The sequence below is a fragment of the Oenanthe melanoleuca genome, chromosome 3 (genome assembly GCF_029582105.1).
Source record: "Oenanthe melanoleuca isolate GR-GAL-2019-014 chromosome 3, OMel1.0, whole genome shotgun sequence".
NCBI classification, from domain to species: domain Eukaryota; kingdom Metazoa; phylum Chordata; class Aves; order Passeriformes; family Muscicapidae; genus Oenanthe; species Oenanthe melanoleuca.
Genome location: NC_079336.1, coordinates 42,905,286 through 42,929,004, shown reverse-complemented (window position 1 = coordinate 42,929,004; position 23,719 = coordinate 42,905,286). Strand labels below are relative to the sequence as shown.

General features: G+C 39.3%; 1 protein-coding gene across 1 annotated transcript in view; it reads right to left on the bottom strand.

Moving 5' to 3' along the window:
* Positions 1–10,838, bottom strand: part of ARMC2 (armadillo repeat containing 2) — a 57,590-nt gene extending 46,752 nt beyond the window's left edge. Inside the window, exons 1-6 of the mRNA XM_056486956.1 lie at positions 10,633–10,838; positions 9,062–9,149; positions 7,600–7,831; positions 6,908–6,965; positions 4,534–4,705; positions 3,125–3,332 (exon numbers count right to left, since the gene is read on the bottom strand). Of these exons, the coding sequence (XP_056342931.1) occupies positions 3,125–3,332; positions 4,534–4,705; positions 6,908–6,965; positions 7,600–7,817 (656 nt within the window). The 5' untranslated portion in view covers positions 7,818–7,831; positions 9,062–9,149; positions 10,633–10,838. The remainder of the gene's footprint in view (positions 1–3,124; positions 3,333–4,533; positions 4,706–6,907; positions 6,966–7,599; positions 7,832–9,061; positions 9,150–10,632) is intronic.
* Between the last annotated feature and the right edge of the window lie 12,881 nt (positions 10,839–23,719).

The window sequence follows — 23,719 nt, the reverse complement described above, 5'->3', positions numbered from 1 at the left end:
TTCCTAGGTTTTCTGAGGCAATATGTCAATAAATTCAATCTGCTTCAATTAATATACCTATTCTATCACAACTAGACTGTTTTTTTTGCAAAACAGAGTTGCAAACAAAATGGCAAATAACTTTTCCCCTCAAAAGGTCCTTTTCTTTCTCCCCCACTCAGTGCCTTATAAGGCAGTTGTGATTTCATTAGCACTGTTCATTTTTTTCTTCAGTCTTTGGGACAACAAAAGAATGTGAGATAGAAAGCGATCAAGTCTCTTGCTGGAATAGAATAGCTCCCTTCTATTCTCTTTAAAATAAATGTAATAGCATTAATGGCAGGAATCTGCCATGCTATTTTGCCATGTTCTACTGTTTCCTCATTAGAAGAAAAATGGTTTCATTAGGGAAGTTATTTCAGTACATGCATAGGTACTGTAGGGAAAGGGGAGTAGAAGTCCCAAACATGAAGTGCACAATTTCTATAGTCCTCTTGTTTAATTCCTGCAAGGATTTTAAATCAGTGCAATACAGAATTGAGGTATATATAGAGAGAGAGAGAGAGAGAGAGAGAGAATCACAGGATACTAGGTAATAAAAGATTTCACATCCCTTTAAGCTTTCATCCTATTACTCCTGAATGCAATGTACTTTAAATAGAAACACCATACAAGATGCCTCAAGTATTTATGACACAGAACTGGATGCAATCTAACCTTACAATCATCTAGCAAACATGTTCTACTGAGAAAGAATGCCGAATCTCTCACTGCATGACCCCTCTATGGTTCTGGAGTCTTTTACATACAATTATCATGAAGACTCATGATAATAACTCAACAAACTATATGGAAGGCTAGGTTTGTGGTACCTTTCAACTGCCTTGTCACATCAACAATGACATCTGTGAACTCACACAAGCAACAAAAGAAGGTCTGCCTGACTTGTGTAGTATCATACACAAACAGTGGACCAATGTGCTCATTGTGTAAGTCTTCACAAGGAGTTAGAACGTATGAGAGCAGTTGAGATTATCCATCCCATCACATGATGGCATGAACTGCTTGTGGTGATATAGATGAGAGACCTTTGTCTGTGGCTAAAGGGAAAGCATTTTGTATTATCTTGTGCTTCTTGCAGAATTGCACGTATATGTGGTGTTCTAAGCCATATGAGCACCTAAATGGTGTCAGGAAGCTTCGCTTAGGCAGCACTGGCAAAAACCAGCTCTGACTTGAGTACACAGAAAGCATCCACAACTCACAGGAGAGGTAAAAATGGGCCATTCAAAAATACAGATCTTGCATTCAACACAGAAAGATGAAGGAATGTTATATTCCTCTTCCATTTTGGAGAAAACTACTCAGAACAATATTGGAAAGCAATTTTTTTGTATTATCTTAAGGCCAGTAATTTGAGATCTAATTTAACTGATGTATGAGATTCGTGATTGCAAAAAGAACCAGTAACATAAAATGCAAAATCAAAAACATGCAGACCTCTTGCTCTTATAAAGAGAAGTGTACAATTTTGAACAGATAGGAAACATGCCTAATGGGTTAGCTGTTCAATTATACATGCAAGTCTTAAAATCATGACTGAGAAGGAAGCTCATTCTTTTCAATTAGCAAAAGTATCAACCACCTCTTTCCTATTAGAGGCATTTGGACACCATCAGATAAAACAACAACCCAAACAGAAAGCAGAACTGAAAACAGCAGGATGCATATTCCACAAAAGGAATTACACATTTCCACTGCAACACTGAAGTACTTTACACCACACCTTTATTAAATAAAATTCAAATTGCAGTAATTTGTGTAGTATAATAATCCTAACAGTCTTTAAGAAGTTATTAGATCACTGATTTTAAAGACAGAAAATTATACTGTAGTGTTCTCATTGGTGCTTTACTTTTCTTTTTTTCCACCTATATTCTTCATCTCTGCTCTTACTTTCTCACTCTTCCTCCACACTCATGGGGATTTTTCTTCGCTACAACAAGTCTTCATTCTTTTAGGATCTGTCTTTCTTAAAATCCTGCTTACAGTTTAACATAAAAGAGTGCTATGATAACTCCGTTATGTATCATTTACTATAACAGCCTCAATGGACAACATTCTCTTAAACTATGAAGTGCTACCATCAAGTTAGTAAATGAAAGGCCTTTCATTTTATAACATTAAGAACATATCTTTAATATCAAAAGTGCTTAAGAATATCCAGGGAAATAGCTTTTCCCCAAGCACACAAACATGCTAGAAAGAAGATACCTACTGGAAAATACATATTTTTACAAGTGGACAACTTTTACAAATATGTGTTTTGAAAATAAAGTGTTTTTCATTCTTTGTTCTTGAGATTGCCAGATCTGTCAGTGTTATTAGCACAAAAAGGTTGTTCATCTGACTGCTAATGCAGCAACTGATACACTGACACATACTGCCACGGGATTATTCCTCCCTGAGCAAGAATTCACATCAGAATCAAATTACTTGATTGTGAACTGAAGAACTGATATGATATTCCAGGTTCAGCAAAAACAGATTGCAGGCACATGAGTCTCATTATGCTCTTACACCTATTTGGTCATGCAAAAAAACAACCAACCAAAAAAAAAAAAAAAAATCAAACCAAACCAAAACAACAACAAAAAAAAACCGAACTAAAAGTTCAAAGTCACAAAACATTCTGCTTCTGCTGCCAAACAGTTTAAGCCTGGTTTTGGTGTATGATCACCTATCAGAACTGAAAGCATGGCTCTACTTATCTGTCAAACTATGTGAAGATGGTATAGCACCTTAAAATAGGACTAAACTACAAAAGCAAGCCCATCAAATTTAAACTTGAGGATCTTACGTGCAGTGATTAGAAGACTTAGTTTTGAAATATTAATAATCAAACAAATCACACACAACAAATTTCTACCAACAATATTTTACAAATTACTCTTTTGAATATAGAAACTTTCTGAAAGAAAGAATGTAAATCTTTCTAATAATCTAAACACAGTTTCATTTTAAAGCATATGAAATGTTTTCTTGAACTTCCACTAATTTAAAGCATTTTGATACTTGCACAATTGAGCATATAGGAAGAAGGCTGTATGGAAGATGCACATTACCATACTTGACCAATGCTGACCTTTCTCCTTGCAGCTGAAGTAAAAATTTTCCTGGTGTCCCTTCCATGGAGTCTTCAGTTCCTGACCTGCTGGTATGCTCATCACAAATTAATTGTCTGCTCTCATCATTAAATGATGTGTACAACTTCTGTTCTGCTAAGCAGTTATTACTTCTGTCAAGATTATTCATCATCATAGTTGGCTCTTCAAAATCGAGCTTCACTTCATCTGAAATAGTCAAAGAGAACACATTTTGTTCAAATGTTATTAATTACTACTTGTCGTGTTACATTATCAAAATTTGTTTGTATCAATTTAAAGGGTGAGATGGCTTAATACCATCAAGAGGAGGTAGTCAATGTCTTCTTATTTCCTAAAGTTTTTGGGGCTGTGTTTAAAGTTTTAACATTTCATCTTCTTTATTACCTTTTTACAAATAGGTAGATTGTACCTTGAGAAAAAAGTGATTGCTATTTCAGGACCTGAATATTATGAAGGAATGAAGGAACTCAGAAAAAAAGGTAGCTGTTAATCCTGTAGCACACACAATAAGAACCTCCACAAATAAAACCCCTCACAAACATTTGCATGATCCCAAAAGGGGAGAAGAGACCAAGGCAGGTTACGACACCAGCTTCTCAACTTCTTCAATTAGTAATATCAACTTATTAAGGCTACATGATGGGGTACATTATATAAAAATATATTTATAGAATAAATACATAAAAATGACGTAAAGTATAGTACTTTTTATGTAAGACTTATTTTGCAATAAGGTAAAATGTGACATATTCAGTTTATCATGTAAAGTAACAATCCTAGACAATGTAAGAACTGTCATTACTATAAATGAGTCTTCTGAAATTAAGACAGAGTCCCAGCACACTTCATTATGAGTCAATATGCAGGAAGCCAAGATGCCATTTCCCATCTTCAAGAAAATTACTTTTAAACCCCACATTTGGTGACCTTTAAAAAGTCTCCACTAATGAAACTCTGAACAACAAATACGATGTAGTTGGAGGCCTGTCAAGACATATAATTTCTTTTTATTACTTCTTTTATGCTTAATAATCCATCAGGGAATCTCCTTAGATGATGGCATCTCATTATCTCTTTAAGTATGTCAGCATTTAATGTTAATTCTACTCACTGAAGACAACTTTCAGTAAAATTCCATTACTTGAAAACCTATAGGAAGAAGAGGTACCTGAGTAGCTTACAATTCAATTTCAGTAGTGCAAGCCAGCATCATTTTGGGAAACCACAGTTTCAAAACTGCCTTAAACCTGTTTAAGTACTTCCAGAACTCACACTGAAAGGACACATTAAAGGTTCTTTAATGTATTAATAAACAATGTAATTACCAATATTAAACCCATGATGAAGTTATTTTTCTAGCAAATAATATGTATCAAAACATTCTTACTCTGATCCAGAGGAACCACTTTAGCAGAAAATAAATCTTTCTGAGAAGCTGTTCTAAATAATCCTTTCCAGGCACTGCTGACTTTTCTAACCTCTGCAGCATCAGCGGGAGGTGTTGGAAGGAAAACAAAAGAAGCTTCATCTTTTTTTTCAGAAATTATTAGTGTTGGTTTCTGTGACAAAAATAAAGAAGACTTTTAAACAAAAGCACAGATAATTTAATTTTAATTTAAGTAAAAATTTTTTAAAAAAGAAAAACACATAATTTCTAACGAAGGGCTAAGTTCAAAATAGAAGAGAAGTTATGTTGGCTTGCTCATTAAGAAATTTTCATATCCTGAATCTAGTGATACCATTCCACCAAACAAACCAGATGTCTATACCATTATCACCACAGAAAGCTATTTAAAAGCCAACATTCAGGGGTGCAGAAAACAAAAACTAGCTTGAGTAGAACAACTCAGAATTATTTATTCCTCATAAATACTCACTTAACTACATCTGCAGCAAGCTTATTAATCAAAGAAAATACTGTGCCAATGACTATTGCTAACAATTCTAGAGATACATCTATTCTTTGATTTGCTTTTGAGCATTAAAACAGTATTTCCAAAACACTGTAAGTATGTTCACATCATATGTACTACTTTCTATCACACTGAGACAAATCATGCAGATCCAAAAATGTGGAAGTCCTAGTTTTATGTCAGTATCTTGCCTCTTAAAAGGAGATGAACAAGACCCTGAATCTCTAGTACCAAGCACTTGTTGTGCCCTTGTCCTATATAAAAGCACTGACCTCTAAAATCAATACCAATTCCCTTAAAATAAAGAATCCACTAGAAAGCCTCCAGCTGATCCTTCAGAGCTCTCTGCAGTATTAAGAAGCCCACAGGTGAGACTGACTACCCACAACCACCATGATTAATACAAGCTCTTAATTTACAGTGTACTAACTTATATCCATTGATAAAGCAAAAAAAGCAGGTTTTGCATTGGTCAGTAGTTTTCTCTAATTTTTTTTCCAATCTCCTACACAAAATAAATGAAAATTTAACACCAGTTCTTCAATCCAAATGTAGATATACTTAATCTAAATAAAAGTATGCTCAAAATTTTCAAACTTGATTCATATAAATACATTACTTTATCCAAATAACTGAAGTATAAAATTTCTTGGATATTTCCCTTAAATTCCTAAAGAATACTTTCCTAAAGAAAAAGCAATGTTTACAGCAAGCACATTTAATTGCTATAGCATGTTCTGTTACCTTGGGCACTAAACAAGCGATTGTGACTTAATCTTATATTTGAAGACTAAATATAAAAAAACTGTGGAAGAGCAGATACATTTATAAATTGTAAACAATTCACAGCTTTTGCAAAGAGAGAAAAGAGATTCTTAAAGGACCTCTATCTGTTTTGAAATAAACTACAATCATGACATTTTACAGAAATGTAAAAAAAATACTAAGTGACCACTTAGTTACCTCCAAGTTACTGACCACAGAACCACAGAGTAGATGAGGTTGGAAGGGACCTCTGGAGGTCCAAGCTCCATATTCAACTACAGCCACCTAAACTCAGTTGCCTGGGACCATGCCCAAGAAGCTTTTGAAGGTCTCTGTGCAACCTGTGCCAAGGCCTCGTCACCCTCCCAGCCAGAAAACTGTTTCCTGAAGTTCAGAGGAAACCTCCTGCATCCCAGTTTGTGCCCTCTGCCTCTGGTCCAGTCATGACAAAGAGGCTGGCCCCATCCTCCTTGCACCCACCTTTCAGATATTTACATCCATGAATAAGACCCTCCAGTGGTCTTCTCCAGGCGGAACATTCCCATTTCTCCCTGTCCCTTCATCACCTTTGGGGCTGTTCATCAGATTCTCTCCAGCAGCTCCATGTCTTTCTTGTACTGTGGAGCCCAGAACTGCATACAGCACTCCAGGCATGGCCTTACCAGTGCTGAGTAGAGGGCAGGATCATTTCCCTCAACCTGCTGGCAACACTCCTCCTAATGCAGCCCCAGATACCATCAGCCACTTTCTTAACAGCAAAGGCACATTGCTGGCACATGCTCATGAACTTCATCTATTTTAGTAAGTTTACACAAGTAAGGTGACTCAAGTATCCGTCTTCTGACTCTTGTTAATGTCACTTTGAATCATAAAGCAATAAAGCAATATTTAAGTAGTTTAAATTATTTCCAGGTTTCTTTTGGGGGAAAAAAAATTACAAAACTGACTTTATAGTCAGTTATAGACTAATGCTACAACAAGTCTCCATTTTTCCCGAATGTCTTCAAACCATTTATTTTCCTAACACAACCAAGACACATATTTTTATATGAGTACTGCATGAGTTCTTTCCAGAGTACTTACATCAGTCAGTGGACTTAGACAAACACCAGAAGGCGGCCTTGATTCAGACAAATCAGAACTGGATGTATCAAGACGAACAAAGAAATGAAACATAGTTAGAATTAAGCAGACCCAGAGTTGTGTGATCAGATAGTTTTTTTAATTGCATGCTTCTTCCTTTTGCCAGTGAATATGGGGAAAGGGGAAAAAAGAAAAAGTGACAAAAGCACTTGATGCTAACAAAACTCCACCTAGAAATAATTCTGAGGTAGTAAAAATTTGTTTGAAAATGAACATTTCAAACTGCAGGACGTAAAATTTTACATTTGAAAGATCTCAGAAGGCTCTGAAAAAAGATCTAGCACATAGGTTATAGGAAACAAGCAAGCTTGTCACATGTTCTAGGAAAAAAGCTGAAGACTATCTCAATTAAAAACATTCAATTGTCTCATGAAAATGTAAGCAACAGACTATTTTCTTATACTATTCCCCACATAGAAAACTAGTGTAATGACTGCCTCTGGTAGTTCTAAACCACAGGAACCTCCTGGACATGTAGATTAACACCAACAGCAAAGATCTTTAGAAGAAGGCAAAGGATGTGATTAGGTATACAGATTAACACAGAGAAAATAATCACCGGAAGCATAATTAGAGAATCAAATCTCTTGCTGCTAAAAGATATTTGAAAAAAAACCTTAAACTCACAGTACCTAAAAACTGAAGATGATCTATTTTGAGGACATAGTGAGGACTGAGACTCAAGAAGTTTCCTATGTTCATCTGGAGGTGTGAATAGTCTTTGAGTTTTTATGGTTTGTAGAACATCTCTGGCTTCATTTACAATCTCAGAACTGGTTCTAGGCTTTGCCACTGATAGCCAGTAGAATGGTTCTGCTTTTCTTCTACTTTCAGTCATTGAAGCTTGCATTCCTATGCTAAGTACTGCACAGGAAGAACAGTGAAAAATATATGTGAAAGGCACAAAGTATTATGCTAGTTTTAAACTACAAACTATTAATTCATCACTGGTTATACTACCACAATATAGTTTAAAAGGGTAAAAAAATCCTAGACAGTGCTGAAATAGTGGGAAACAAGGCACACTGATACTGCATTTCCACTCTATTCCTCAGTTCTGTAGTAAAATACTCAAAAATAGAAAGCATCTGACATGGAGGATCTACCTTCAGTTTTTTTACAGGAAGCCAAAACACATCACTGTGCTTCATGGGCCAAATGTGGCCCTCTACAATTCCATAGAAAATCTGTTTCTTGACACCTGATTACTTAAGAAACACCACAGGCAAAACAGGAATTCAATAATATGCTGCAAAGAGACAGGTTTTTCCAAATTAGGAAAAACCTGATATATACTATCGAGCTCATCATGAGCAGCTTCCTAATATGTCAGAGGCATCATTATCAGTAACTGAAGCACAATTATCAACAACTGATAAGCAGAGGCAAGGAAGAACAAGTAATCCAGTTTTTTACTCTGGGAGAAATGACTCCCCAACCCACTCCCAAGCACAGGCAAAGAAAAATAACACTAATATAAGTCACAAACCCAAACTTCCAATCACCGTACTGTTCTGCTGTAATTCCTGGGAAATGCAATGGGCAGTGACAGACTTGCTCCCTCACCCCCTGCACCCACACCCCATCACTATCATGGTGCAGTTCTCTGTAGGTATCATCCTTGTCATTTTACAGTAAACTCATCATGAGTCTTACACCATGCAAAATTCCTCTTCTGCTTTCAAGCTTACCTAAAAACAAAACTATGTTTCTGCACTGTAACTCAGACCATCTGGTAACTTCTATTCTCTCACACTTTTTATGACAATGAATTGACAGTAGATCAGACAACATCATCTGGGTTATTTCTAAACTATGGAGTAAAAAAAAAAATCTTATACCCTTAGTTTCTTAGTTCAATTCTTCCAGTTCTACAGTTTAACTTTTCTAGCTGATTCTCCTTTCTTTGAGAGCCTGCACATACTGCACAGTATCTTTTGCTCTTGCACACTCAACATAAAATTGGATGCTAAGGAGAAGTGCACCAATCTCTTTCATTTCATGATGCTTAATTAAAAATCCTCAGGAGCAGATCAGGAGTCCGAGTCTATCACTGGCTTTCATATTTACAACTACCATTAATATATTACTTACCTTCACCGTGACTGAATTTTGTTCTCTAGGCTTCTTACTCTTCCCTCTATTACAATGCTGTTTAAAAAAGTAAGGAGTTCCACTGCACCTGTTTGGAAAAATTATACAGTCAGTCCTCACTGAAAAAAGGAAGGCAGACTATCATTCCCTATTCCCCCAGCTCCTGGGAGCCAGAATGTTGACCTTAAGTGGAAGGTCTTCTCTGTACGCCTTATATCTGATACAGCTGGGAATGTTCCTGTGCAGGCCAGGAGCTGGACTTCATGATCCTGGTGAGTCCCTTCCAACCCAGCATATTCTGTTATTCTGTAATTTTGCTTCCCAGTCCCAGCAGGAAACAGAGAGAGGGAATGCTGAAGTGTCAATGGGGACAGCATAACTGGTGCACACAGATCTTGTTCCTCACTACTGTCACCATTTCCCAAGTAGCCTTTAACTTGCACAAGTGAAGAGCTCCTCTCTAAATCTCTGCTGGAAGGTAGAAGAGCATCACAGCAGTGTCTGAAAAGCCATACTGGGCTCTTGTCTTTATTCCCCAGTTGTTTACTCCAGAAGTCTGGTCTTTGCTGTACAGGAAGATTTTAAAGCAGTAGGTAACAGTACAGGATCAACACATGAGTTCCAGCATTGTCCAGAAGTGAGTCAGCTGTACCCACACAGCCCTTACCTCAGTTCAGTCAACATGAGAAAAGCATGGCTGACTACATCAGATATGGCACCACATTGGCTCTGCCCTCCTCTTTCCCATCTCAAGACTGGTGTAATTTAATTGCTAGGGTGCAGAGTGGGTGTATTTGCAATCACTAAGCACAGTGAGGAGAAGCCCTATACTCAAGCTGGGAACACTCTGCTCTCTGGCATCCAAATCCATGCTCTGCCTGCCCTAGCAAATCTCTGGAATAGTTAGCACACAGATTCAGGCTTAATAAGAATCCCAGAATCACCGAGGTTGGAAGAGACCTTTAAGATAATCTAGTCCAACACCGCACTGCTCCTGTAACCCCTAAAAACATCAACCAGTGCCAGATCCAGATGCATTCTAAACATGTCCAAGGTTGGTGACTCCATCACCTTCCTGGCCAATCTATTCCAGTGCATGGCCACGCTCGCAGTGAATTTTGTTCATCTAATATCTAACCCGCATCTCCTCTGTTTCAGCTTAATGCCATTTCCTCTCGTCCTTCCACGGCAGACACGATAGAAAAGATGGGCTCCCACCTCACCACAACCTCCTTTCAGGAATATGCAAATAATAGCTACTATCAGACGTAATTCTGAACACCAGCAACTTACCAAACACAATTGATGCGTTTTACCCTAGTGAAATTTTGACGCAGAGAAATCGCTATCAAAGAGAAACAAGAACGAAGTTACGAGTTCTCAGAGGAGTTAGGTTTCCAGAGCAACACGTCCAAGAGGAACCCCCCAAATAAGCAGCACCGGTGGAGTAAACGCTATCCCGACCCACACTCGACAACCAAGCCTTTCTCCCGAGCACGGGAAAGCTGCCGGGAAGCGGCACAGGGATTATCAGTCTCCGGCCGCTTTCCAAAGCCTCCCGCCGGACTTACCGCACAGTCCGGCCCTTCGCCGCCGCCGGGCCAGGCGGCACCCCCAGGGACGAGCACTACAGCCGGTGAGGCACCGGGTGCTGCCCGGGGGACTCGGTCGTGACCGGGCACCTTTAGGGCCCAGCCTCGCTCAGCCGCCCGCCGTTCCCATGGCAACCGTGCGCACCGCGCCGCCGGGCCGGGAGCGGGGCCGGGCCGGGAGCGGGGCCGCGCCCCCCGCGCTGCCGCTGCCGCTCCCGCCGCGCCCGCGGGGCCGCCCGGGCACCCCCAGGCGCACGCGCCAGCACCTGCGGGCGCCTGCGCGGCGCGGCCGCTGCTTGGCCGGGATGGCGTCCCTAAGTCATCGCAGGGCAAGCGTCCCTAAATCCCTGGGCAGTGCGGGCTCCTGCCGCGGCGCTGGCCCGCAGCACGGTGGGTTCCCGTTGAGAGCTCTCCCAAGGCCAGTCCTGGCCCGCGTTTAGGGAAGGCGTGGTGGCGGCTGGCACAAACGCTGGGCGCAGCTGGCAGAAGTTACGCGGTGTGACCTGTTGTAGTTGCCAATTTAGGGACGCTAAACACAAGTCCGGTTTAGAGAGGAGATGTTTTTTTCAGTGGAGATGTTTTTTTGTTCTGTGCAGGGTGCAAGGTGGAAGTGTTACACAAATCAAGCGCTCAGATTCTCAAAAACTTAGAATCGATTAGCTTGGAAAAGACTTCTGAGATCATCGAGTCCAACCTATGACTGAACACCACCATGTCAACTTGACCGTGGCACTAAGTGCCACATCCAGTCTTTTCTTGAACACCTCCAAGGGACAGTGACTCTACCACCCCCATGGGCAGTCTGCTTCAATGTACACTAAATGTACATTTTCGCAAACAGAGAAATCACAGTTCATTCGTGAGTTCTATTAATTAGATTTTGCCTTCTATTGGTTTAATGATTCTCTTGCTTCTCATGCTAACCAGTCTTCATGCTCAATCTTTCTCTCCTTTTGAGTTGGTGAATTTCTTGAGTTAGTGGTCAATGGTGGTTGAGTCTCCATGGTGGAATCAAGATGCTGTGAATTGGCACTGGTTCCTTGCATTATAAAAGGCAGGGGACTTGTGGCCAGACAGGTGGCAAGAGATACGGCAAGTGACTATATAGATAAACAGCTGACACAGCAGGAGCTGAACACTCACAGGATGACCCCAGAGTATTTGATAAACGCCCAGGTGATCCTTTTGTTCAGGGTCACTCCTTTAAAACTGGTGCCTGTTTCCCTCGTAAGGCAAGACTGTGTTTCCCATCACCCTTCTCATTCTCTGGGCTCTCTCTGTAACTCTGGAAATTGTTGGCTATTTCTGACTCTTTGGGTGTCAGCATCATTGTAATATCTTCTTGCTGAGCTCAGATTTACAGGTTCAAAATGGAGACATTGAAAGTTTTCCAAAGTGAAAAAACGGAGTCTGAGACATGGTGTAGCAGCAGCCACAAACTGCTGTCCTGGGTCTCTCTGGTCAGGCAGTGAAGGTTGGATTGCTCACATTAGCAGTTCCCTGGCAGGGCAGAAGTGCTGTCACATCTCCCTTGCCTCCTGTTCTCTGGAAGGCCGAAAGATGGACATCTTCACATTGGCTGCAGCAGAGCTTCACACACATGGATCCCACGGGCCAGATGGCTTTGTTGGAGTGGCACAAAGGGGTCACTTGCAGTGACTTCCCCAGGCTGCCTTCTGGCAAGGTCCTACCAAAAATGCATCCATCTCCAGGTTCCAGGATCCCATTGGATAGATGAACCAGACACTCCCTGAACTGCTCCCTCGCATGCCTCCTGCTATTGCAATGAGTAATGTGACCACAGCCTGCATCAGAAAATCTACAGACGTGTAACAGCAACAAGGACAGGCCTTTTGTGGCAAGTGGGTTGTTTGTGACTTTGTTCGCTATCTCTGAACTTGGTTTGAAATTTATCTAAAAACTGCTGTAGTAGTGTAGTTGTTAGCTGTGTGAATAATAGAAAAACACAACAAATACAGGTCCATCTGACCAAGTTTCTTCGTTGTTTCCTTAATTATATACTTCAGATATATCTGAGAGCACTCCTCAAATAAATTAATCTTGTATATATATTTGTATGTAAATATATATATATATATATATCTTACTAGCTTCAAGTTCCTTTTACTAACCGCTTGCAAATGTAACTTTTACTTTTCATGTTTGCTGGACAAGAACCCTGTGGATATTTCAAATTTAATTTGTCTTTCTGATTTTTATGATAAGCTTTGTTATGCCCCTTTCTTCTAGAAAAATACCCTCTTCTAGTTCCATTTTTTATTCTGACAGGCATTATGATAGCAGCAAAAAGATCTGTGTGTAATGCTACCTGGTTTACATAACACATGCCATTATCTCTGCTAGCTTCTACTTTATCTCTAATTATTAGACATCTAGTCCTCTTTCTTTCGCAGCCAAGTTCAATGCCTCAGAAGTAATGAAAACCTTGCTATTATTGTACCCTCTTTTCTCTGTATATTCTTCTTTAAAAGGTAAAAGAATGTGTGTGTGCACATGCATGTATGCTATTTTCAGATCATTCACAGCTCATTTTCTGTTACTTACTTCTGAACTTTTCTTTTATTGAAATAATAGAAGGGAGGTTTCACAGAAAAATGTGTAGATCTGTTTCCTGGTAAAGCCAGTTTGAATTTCTTTTTTACTGTTATCTCATCATTCTTTAAATAATTTTTAAATCCACCCAGTTAAACCCACTAAGCCTCCTTTCTTGGCTTCTTCTTTAATCCTTTTCATATGCACATTATTTCTCCTCTCTATTTTCTAGGTCATCAAATTGAAGAGTTAAATTTTATTCATTTTCTGAGCTTTGGCAATTATAGCAGATATTTCTTTTGTGATCTCTCTGTTCAACTGTTACAACTTTCTCACGTAAATCCCTTATATCCTGTGATTTTTATTGAAGGAACTCTCTCAGCACCTCTTTTAAATGCAGGTACATAATTAAATCTTGTTTGCCTTAACAGTGCTTTAGGATGGAAATATCAAAACCTATAAATTGACTTGGTCTAGGTAATCTAGTATTTGCTGAAGTGATTGCTAAGGTAAAAGCAGTGTATTCTGAACATTTCTGCCAAACTAATGAAAAAATAAAAAGTATTCAATTATGTCCATTCAAATTACCTTTTTTATTAATTTGAAAATTCAGAATTAGTTAACAGTGTTAAGCACTTTGCCCACCAAGTGTTCATTGACCACATTTGCTGCTTCTAGTTGCTGACCTGTAAAAGCAGCCTCCAGTGCAATTTGAGCAATACAAGTGGATAGTGCAACCCCCATTTGTCCATATTTCTTTCCTCTTTTTCAAAATAAAACAACAGTTCGACCCCCAATCTGTACAAAAATCTTCCTGTCATATTCAACCTTGCATAAACCATCTAGTATGTGCTGCTAAATAAGCTCAATGTTTTGTATCACTTTGTATTACAAAGGCAGGTGGAGCAGTTCATTTTATAGCAGTTAGAAGCAACCCCTCTAGCAAGTGGCCTAATAAGTCTTAATAAAGCAAGTTTATGAAGATCTCCATTACATGCAGCAGGGAAATCTGTCACAGGAAAGAATGCTGGGTATATGATGAGATGACTAGTTGGTGGATAAAGGGAGAGTGGTGTATGCTATTTATCTTAAGTAAGGCTTTTGACTGTCTCCCATTACACTCTGACAGACAAACCGATGAAGCATGGGCTATTAGGATGGATATGGAGCTGCAGTGAAATCTGGCAGAACTGCAGAGCTCAAAGGGTTGAGATTGGCCGCACAAAATGCAGCTGGGGACCGCTCATCCTCAGGGTGTGCCCTCAACAACTTTACAGATGATGTAAAACTGGGTGGAGTGACTGGTACATCAGATGGTTGTGCTGCCATTCAGAGGGACCTGAACAGGCCTGAGAACTGGGCCAAGAGGAATCTCAAGAAGCACAACAAAAGGAAATGGGACATCCTGCACGTCGAGAGGAATAATCCCATGCACCAGTACATGCTGGGGCCCAGCTGGCGGGAAAGGAGCTTGGCAGCAAAAGACCTGGTGATGCCAGCTGACATAAGTTGAACCAGCAATGTGCCCTTGCTGTAGAGGTGGCCAGCAGCCCCTTGGGCTGCATTAGGAAAAGCACTGCCAGGAGGTAGACAAAAGTGATCCTTTCCTTCTGCGCAGCACCAGTGAGGCCACAGTTGCAGTGCTAGGTCCAGTCATGGTGTCCCCAGTACAGCAGGGACATACTGGACTCTAGAAAAGGGCCACTAAGATAACTAAGGGATTGTAGCATCTTTCGTATGAGGAAAGGCTGAGAGAGCTGGAACTGTTCAGCCTGGAGAAGAGAAGACTCTGGTGGGAAATTATCTGTGTGTTTCTGAAGGAAGGGTGCAAAGAAAATGGAGACAGACTTCTTAGTGGTGCCCAGTGAAAGAACAAGAGAAAGAAGGCACAAATTGAAATACAGAAAACTCCATTTAATAGTAAAACCAAATTTCTGTGGTAAGAGTGGTGTTCATCTCTAAACATCTCAAACACTAAAACCGGTTGTTCATAGAGCTTGTATGGTCTCCATCTTCGTCGATATTAAAAATTTCATTGAAAAAGTCCCTGAACAACTTTCTTTAGTTAACTGCTTTGAGCAAGGGGTTGGACTAGATGATCTTCAGAGCCTTTTTCAAACCTTAAATATTCTGTGATAGATGTAATTTTTTTACATTTCTCAAAGTCTTATTCAGATTTGGCTGAAATTTTAGATTTTGGAAATTGCCATGATCAATCTCTAGCTTGCATTGCTTAATGTGGTTTGACCACTGCATCCTGTAAGCTCTGCCCCTTGCCCTCTCTCTGACCAGCAATTGATTCCCTCCGTGCTCAGTGCTCAACTCTCCAGCCAAAAGCTGAGATTTCCCAGTGAAGTTACACCAGTTTCCCAAGTGAAATGCGCTTCGGTTGTACCCATGTTTGTGCTGACACACAGCACGCAAAGACTTCTTGTACCAACTAACTAAGCTACCAGCTGCACACCCTCTATACAATTGTCCCTACATCAATGATTGCTTTCATTGATTTCCTGATATTTCTGCTGCCTCTGCCAGTGACTGGAAATCCCTGGCATGTTAGTGAAATGCCTGCTTTTCCTCTACTCTGCCTTTTGACACAGCTAGACAAACAGAACTCGCCATGGCATTAGTGCTCCTTGTTAATTTAAGACCAAATTTTCTTCAGGCCAGGCAGGAAGAAATACTGGAGAAACAAGCTTTTTTGAAGAATAAAAAAATTTGGAAGAAAAATGTGAAGGTTGTTGAAGGTTGCCATCCAACGTAGAGCCTAAAGAGCAAGTTAAGAACCAGTGAAGGGTGAAAAAGAAAGCGCATTTTTTTCTCAGAAGACACAACCTTCAGTTTAGTAGTCCAAGGTATTTCTTTCATGAGCATTTTGTTGTGCACAAGTTATGACGGCTGTGCATTCATTATGGAGCTTGGACACTGCACTTAAATTTCACAGAAGCTTGTGGTGAAGAATACCAAGAACTGACTACATTGGAAGGGATTTTTGGGCACAGAGATGTTTAGATACAGGACCCATTAGGGAGCTCACTGAACACACATAGCTAATTGAGCAAGGGGATTCACTGAATAGAGCTGGTGCATTGACAGGGTGATCATATTTGCTTTCTCAAGGTATCTACATTAGCATTCCTTGCCTTTCCTCCTTAAGAGATTCTTCTGTCAAATTGTATCCAGTGGGAGGGCTTCTCAAGATTGCTAAAATAATAGTTTTCAGCCAAAGTTCAGAAAGTCATAGGATCATAGAATGGTTTGGGTTGGAAGGGACCTTAAACATCATCCAGTTCCAACCCCCTACCATGGGCAGGGGCACCTTCCACCTTCCAAGCCCCATCCAACCTGGCCTTGAATACTTCCAAGGATGACACATCTACAGCTTCTCTAAGCAACCTGTTCCAGTGTCTTGCCACCCTCACAGTAAAGAATTTCTTCCTAATATCTAATCTAAACCTGTTCTCTTCCAGTTTAAAGCCATTCCCCCTTATCCTGTCACTACATACTTCTGTAAAAAAGTCCCTCTCCAGATTTCTTGTGCCCTCTTTAGGTACTAGAAAGTGCTGTAAAGTCTCCCCAGAGCTTTCTCTTCTACTGCCTGAACAACCCCAGTTGGCTCAGCCTGTTTTCATGTACGCAGAGGTTGCCTGCAGACCACAGGTGGTGCAGGTCCATAACACATCAAACTCATTGTTTGGAACTTGCCTTACACGTGTGGTTATGCATAAGTCCAGCAGAGGATCCATGCCTACATATGGTCTCTAAGCTCTCTGTGTTTTCCATCCATCTGTTTGTTCTACATGTATGATAGCTAGCTAAGGAATCCACTTTTCTCTAATATCTGGAAATGTTATGGAAAAATACAAAGCACTTCCATTGCCTCTTGTTGAATTCAGGAAACAGGATGAAACTCCACTCAAATGGAGGGACTCTATGAGACCCTTCATGTGTTTTGCAGAAGACTGCTAAATTAAAGGTTTGTGGGTTGGTGCTATTTTTGTCCAGTTACAGCCTTTTTTGTTTTCACAAACACCTTTCCAACCAGATCTGCCTTGTCTTTGCTGCCAGGGTTGGCTTTGTAGCTCTGTTAATGACAACAGTATAGATGGGAAGGAAAGCATGGGCTTTCTCACAAACAACATTGATATAAAACACTCTCTAGAGAGGTCACCACAGAGAAGCACTGCTTTCATTTTATGTATTCAAAATAAGATGGGACCAAATTGGACGTAAAACTTATTTACTGTTCCACCACAATCAGCAAAGCTCATTGGATCAGGTTCATCTCTGATTTCCTGTACATTACCCAGCATGAAAAGACTGGGCAGCCGAAAATACTTAATTTTGTGTATCTTACTGCAGTCTGAGCACCTCAAATAATGCCAAAATGCCCAGATTGGCACAGCTTTCCAGAGTGTTGGCACCACCTATTTCCCCACTGTCTTCCGTTTAAGCAGTTCTCACCTCAGAGTGAATGTGCTGTAAGGATAACACAAACTTTATATCCAACCCTGAAATTTTCCCTCATCCAGTGTTTATAGTATGTCTCAAAATTACAATATGTTCTTGTAGTTTAGCAAATACTTACTTCAAATAGTTAGCTTCCATTCATTGTCTCTATGTCCCACTTGCCCACAGTACCCAATATTTTAAGCTCTTCCTTGGATATGAAAGAATTCTTTCATCTGCTCTAAATGAACAAGAGAGCTCTGCTGTTGGATGCAGTCTGGGTTTCTGGCAGTGAGAAATCTGCAATATGGAGAAACAACACATATAAAAATAGGTTATTGTACAAGATAGAAAAGCATTTTTAAGTCTGACCCAATATTTACACAGATTTTAGGATGGAACATTGTACCTCACAGTATACAGTGCAGTTCCACAACATGCTGCAAAGAATTACCAGAAAGCAGTCTACAAAATGTGGCACAAAATATTCTGAGTTAGGCTCCCATAGCACCAGATTTCTCTTGCTGATAAAAACCTGATGATCTGAGGACATACTGCATCTTTAAAAAACAGCCAAATGTGAACACATCCTGCCAAAACAGCTATGTCAGTAGCACATGCCAGCAGAACTTCTGCCAGTAGAACTTTCTAGTTCAAACAAGGCCAGCAGCAGCAGCAGTGGTGTGCACAGCCTTGGGATGCCTCATGAGCACAAACGTAGGGTTAGACACAGCTGAGACAAGTACGAGCTTCAGTTTGGCTGCTCTAAGTGGGAATTCTCTTTAAAATTCTTGATGAAAGGTCATGTCACTTCAATCCCTTTGCAAATAAATACCAGCAGGAACAAAAGAAATATAACTGATAATTATTGAAATATTTTCATTGATTTTGCTGACACTGAACTCTCCGTCTGGGGGAAAAAAGAAAAATAAAAGTAGAGAAGGGAGAAGTAGAGAAGGTCATGAGTCTAGGTCCAGTGCTTCCTGAAAGAAGAATGGTATCGCTGCTGAAAACAGAAACATGAGGAAATTTGAAATTTCAGACCCACAGAGAAAAAGAATTAATGGAGAATGTCATTTCAAGTCTGGAGATCGTCTTCTCCAGGGAAGTTGTGACTTGCAGAAATAGTATGAAGGTGATAAAAAATTAAATAAAAGGTTAGATAAATGGTAAAATTGACTGCTAAGGTAATAATAACTTTAAAACCATTGTTTTAACTACCTGAGTTGAATGCTTAGAAACAACCAAAGGAACCACTACATCATAAGTACAGTTCTTATACTCCAGATTTTTATAGCTGTAAAGAGGTATGTACATGTATTTATGAAAAATTTTATTCTATTATTTTAAGTAGGTGTTATTAAATTTTTGGTAAATGCAGTTATGAATTAGTTTCAGATTTTTGAAGATAACAGTTTGGAAAGTTTAGATCCACTAGAATCTAAAAATTAATTTTCATTGAGCTGAATTGTATTTCCTGCAAATGTGAAATTGAAGAATTCAGTTCTGACTGTTGTGATACCTGACTTTGAGTGGTGTTTTACCAAGAGTTCCTCAAGGATACATCTTCAATCATATTTTTATTCATTACCTTAAAATAGGAAGACAGAGTTTGTTAATAAAATTTGCTGATGATACGGAAGTGGGAGACACCATTAATAAGGAAAGGTATGGCAATATGATACAGAAAGATCTGAATAACCTTGAGAACCAGAGTAATAAAAATGGACTGAAACTTAATAGTGCAAATTGCAAGCTTGTGCCCTTCTGTACTAATACAAATTTCTGTCATAAGCTGCAAGGTCATTAGTTCAGAAACAGAAATATGCAAGTTGTGCCTGGAAGTGCAAATTAACCACTGGCTTCAAATGTTAAGGGCATGTGGAAAAGGCAGATTTGATCCTTGGGTCTGCTGGGTGAGACGTTTCCAGTAGACATTGTGAGCCCCTTTGTAGCTCAGCGCCATCCAGAGAATCCACATTCAGGAGAGAGAGAATGAGACTGGGATGAGTGTAGAGAAGGATGGTGAGACTGATCCAGGGATAAGCCTATCATGCCATAGAGCTACAGTGGCACAGCTTGTTTATTCTGCCAAAGGGAAGGGTGAGAGACTCTGTTCATATCAGCTCTTTAAAAAAGATAAAAAGCAATTTATACTTTATTTATGTTCTGGAACAAATGAGCACTATCTGACCTGGAAAAACTATAATGCAATTTTTTTAAAATGTTTAAAACTAGTAGAGAGGTAAGATACTGAAGCAGCCTCCCAGGAAGACTGGAGGAGTCAAAAACCAAACTATATTAAGAGATGTATTAAAGTTGTATTTAAAAAATGAGGTGTGGTAGTTGCTGGAAATAGCTGGAGCTGAAAGCTAGTTGTTCCATTCAGTGAAAAAATTTGAAGTGATTTAGTAGCGATTCATAAAAATACCCCACAAAAGTAAACAGCCTGTGTTTCTAAATGAGCACTGCATTTGCATGAATTAGATGACTTTTTGACTGGTTAGCTAATTTTGGGGTTTTCTGGGTAATATGAATAGCAGTACCACTACCAAGGACAAGATGAATACCCATGGAATTTTGTATTTCTAGCTACAGAACTAAAAAACTAATTATTATTTCTCCTTTAGATAACACTGAAGTTCTTAGAGCATTACTTTTCCCAGTAGATTGCTTGCCTTCATTAAAGAGAAAAGCTCAGGGAAAAGGCAGCATAGCACTGCAAGCCTTGAAAAGAAAACAACTGTTTTTGTGTGTGTGTGTGTATGTGTCTGTGTGTTTTCTGTTATGGTTTGTTGTGCAACAGCAATAATCTCTGTTGCTTTGTGGTATACTACAATAAATGGCTTTTTAGATTGATTACATGCCTCAACTTTGCTTTGGCTATTAATCAATCTCAGCAGCTGTTTATTGCTTTGTATATTACAAAGCAATAAAGATTATCCCTTAAAGAGCTGTTAATGCCTCGTGGAAAAGTTTGGAAACCAGTATTTTTAGAAATAGTACTGCTGATAAATAATTTTCTGGCTACCATTTTTGTTGCTTTTGGTTCCTGTCTGATTATATCATATTTCTCTCCTAAATTGCTAACCACTGTGCTTCATTGCTGACAGTGCTTTTTGTGATGGTCCAGATTTGTCCAAAGAGGGCAGTGGATTTTGCAAACAAGGGTACCATCCCCAGAACACAACAACACCAATATTGTTCCTGTTCTTCCTCAAAGTTTGGGGGGTTTTCCATGAAGTAATAGTTTTAAGACTTGACTCGCTGAAAAAAAAGAAAAAATCTTACAGTATAATTATGAAAGTAAAGCTGCCGGTGTGGACACTTCTATTCCATGATAAATAAACTAAGGAAAAGAGCATTCTTTGTTATTTTGGAAGACAAACTTTCCTGTGGAGATTAATCCTATGCACAAGTATATATTTTTACCTGTAGAATTACATTGGAAGAAAAAACACTTTAATTTCTAGCAGCAGTTGCAGCTCAAATATTCATGGATACTTGAATGATATTTGCATGACCTTGTGACTGCTGCAGATGTACTCTTTTCATACTTATCCTAAACCCACCTCAGTTTGTGGCCTTGCTGATCTGCTGAGCACAACCTCTGAAGAAAGGCTGGCCTGCTTAGTATTTTTGCAGCTGCTGTTTTCATCACTTCTTGTATTCTACAGCCTTCCTCTGAGCACAGAAAGGAAAGATTCGGTGAAAGACTTATTTTTTCCTTCTGTCCTTGTTCCTATGCCCGGCAAATCACAATTTATCCCATCCTTTCTGTCTTAGTGCACAGGACATTTATTGTCAATGTTAAACCTGACTTAAATGTTAAGCCAATGTTAAATCTAAAGTTTAGGTTTTGCAAGCTTTTCTGTGGTTTCCTGTCAGTTTTCAGTCATGGTGTTAAGAAAACCATTCTAGTGCAAGAAGCTGTTAAATTCAGTCATCTACTTTCTCTACTTAAAGTATCAACAAAGCTCAAAATGTGAGAAAATTTTATAATCATTACCCTCTCCTTCAAAATTTGACTGTTATCTGCTCATTTTTATCAGAAATACTAAGACCTCTAATCAGCCATTGGTTGATGCTGAACTTGGTTCCAATCTCATTGTCATTAATAATAAAAATACAGGAAATGCCTGGAAATAAATAGAAATATTATCTCACACAGTAGTAGTGTAACCTAGAGCATTGTCCTGGTTTCAGCTGGGATAGAGTTGATTTTCTTCCTAGTAACTGTCACAGTGCAGTGACTTTGGTCTAGGATGAGAATGATGTTGATAAACAGGGATATTTTAGTTGTTGCTACATGAAGTTCAGAGGAAGGCCTTTTCTGCTTCTTACATCACCCTACCAGCAAGGAGGGGGTTGGGAGGACACACAACTGTAGAAGGTGACCTAAAATGGCGAAGGGACATTCTACACCACATAGTGTCTTTCTCAGTATATAAACTAGGGGGAAAGGTGGCCAGGGGCTGCTACTCAGGAGCTGGCTGGCCATCAGTCATTAGTTAGCAATTGCATTGTGCAACATTTGTTTTGCATATTCTGGTTTTTTTTTCTTTTTCTGTCCTATGAAACCATCTTTACCTCAGCCCATGAATATTATCTTTCTTATGCAACTCCCTCCACCATCCCACTGAGGTGGAGAATGAGTGAGTGAGTGAGTGAGTGAGTGAGTGAGTGAGTGAGTGGCTGTTTGATGTTTAACTGCCTACCAGGTAAAACCACAACAAATGTGCAAAAGTAAAGGAGAGGAGAGAAAAGATATACAAAACAGCAAAATTGATTTGGTGACAGAAAGTTTATCTGAGAATAGATGCAATAAAAGGGAAACAGTGAACCAGAGGAAATAAGGATGAAAGGATGTATGGAATCCTTCTTCCTTTTTCCTTTTAATTGACATGTATCTGAAGGAATTTTTAAATCATCAAAATATCCCTGGAGGATACACTTTCCCATTCTGTTAGTAGGTGAATGCTGCCCATTCATCTTATAACTCTTCAGTTTTGTAAAATTAGCTACAGAATTAGATTCTGCAGACTGACACATGCAAGAGGACAAGACTCACTGTCATGGGTGGACAAACCACCACACTCACTCATCTAAGAACAGCTATTTTTAGTAGATGTATCAAATGGAATGGTAGGTAACAGTAGGTAACATGCCATGATAAATTTTCCTGGTGAACCTCATGTACAACATCTAGAGAACTCACTGTAGACAGAGGGTATGTAGTGGAAGATTACTTATCTTTTGAGACATCGCCTGTCATCCCTGTTTCTGAGGAGATGATATAGAATACAGGCAATGCAATGAATTGCTCTTAAATGATACAAAAAAATCCCATTCAGCAAGGCTCAATAGAATCAGAATGGCCAGTTGTGACATGTGAAATGTTAATAGCCCATGGAGGATAAAAGAAACCCCTGAAAATAGCCCCACTATAGATTTAGTGAGATTTTTCAGGTATGTTCAAGTATAAATATGCTGGAAGCAAAGTACAAGTTGCTGAAACCAACACTACAACATAATCTAATTTACTTTAATTTCCACAATATGAATACTTAAAAAGTATATCCCTTTTTCTGAAAGCTGAGGTTATGCTTCTGATGATAAGCCATGGACACAGATAACATTTTTTGATCATGGGAGGTAGCATGGCTGTAGCACTGGTGGCTACTGCAGCATCACTCAATCTTGTCCAGGCAGGATGTACTGAGGAATCAAATTAGGCTATCAATAAAGATCTGCACAGATACATTTTCTTTTGCTCCTCCCATAGTGGTTATGAATTTCTGTTCCTTTACTGCAAAAATCAAGCAGGCATCTTGGCATCAAACAACTGAACCTTGTTCGTACTACATCACCAGTTTAAAAGTAATCAAGTCCTTCATGTATTAAATGGATTTGGCATAGATCCAAGCAATGAAAATTTACCCAAGATGTTTAATCTCTGTCAGGTACAGGAGGTCAGTTGTAACAGGACTATCATTAAGTGTACTGCAGAGTCTAGAAAAATGACCTTTACTGTTTAGCATATGTTTAAACATTCACGTGTCAG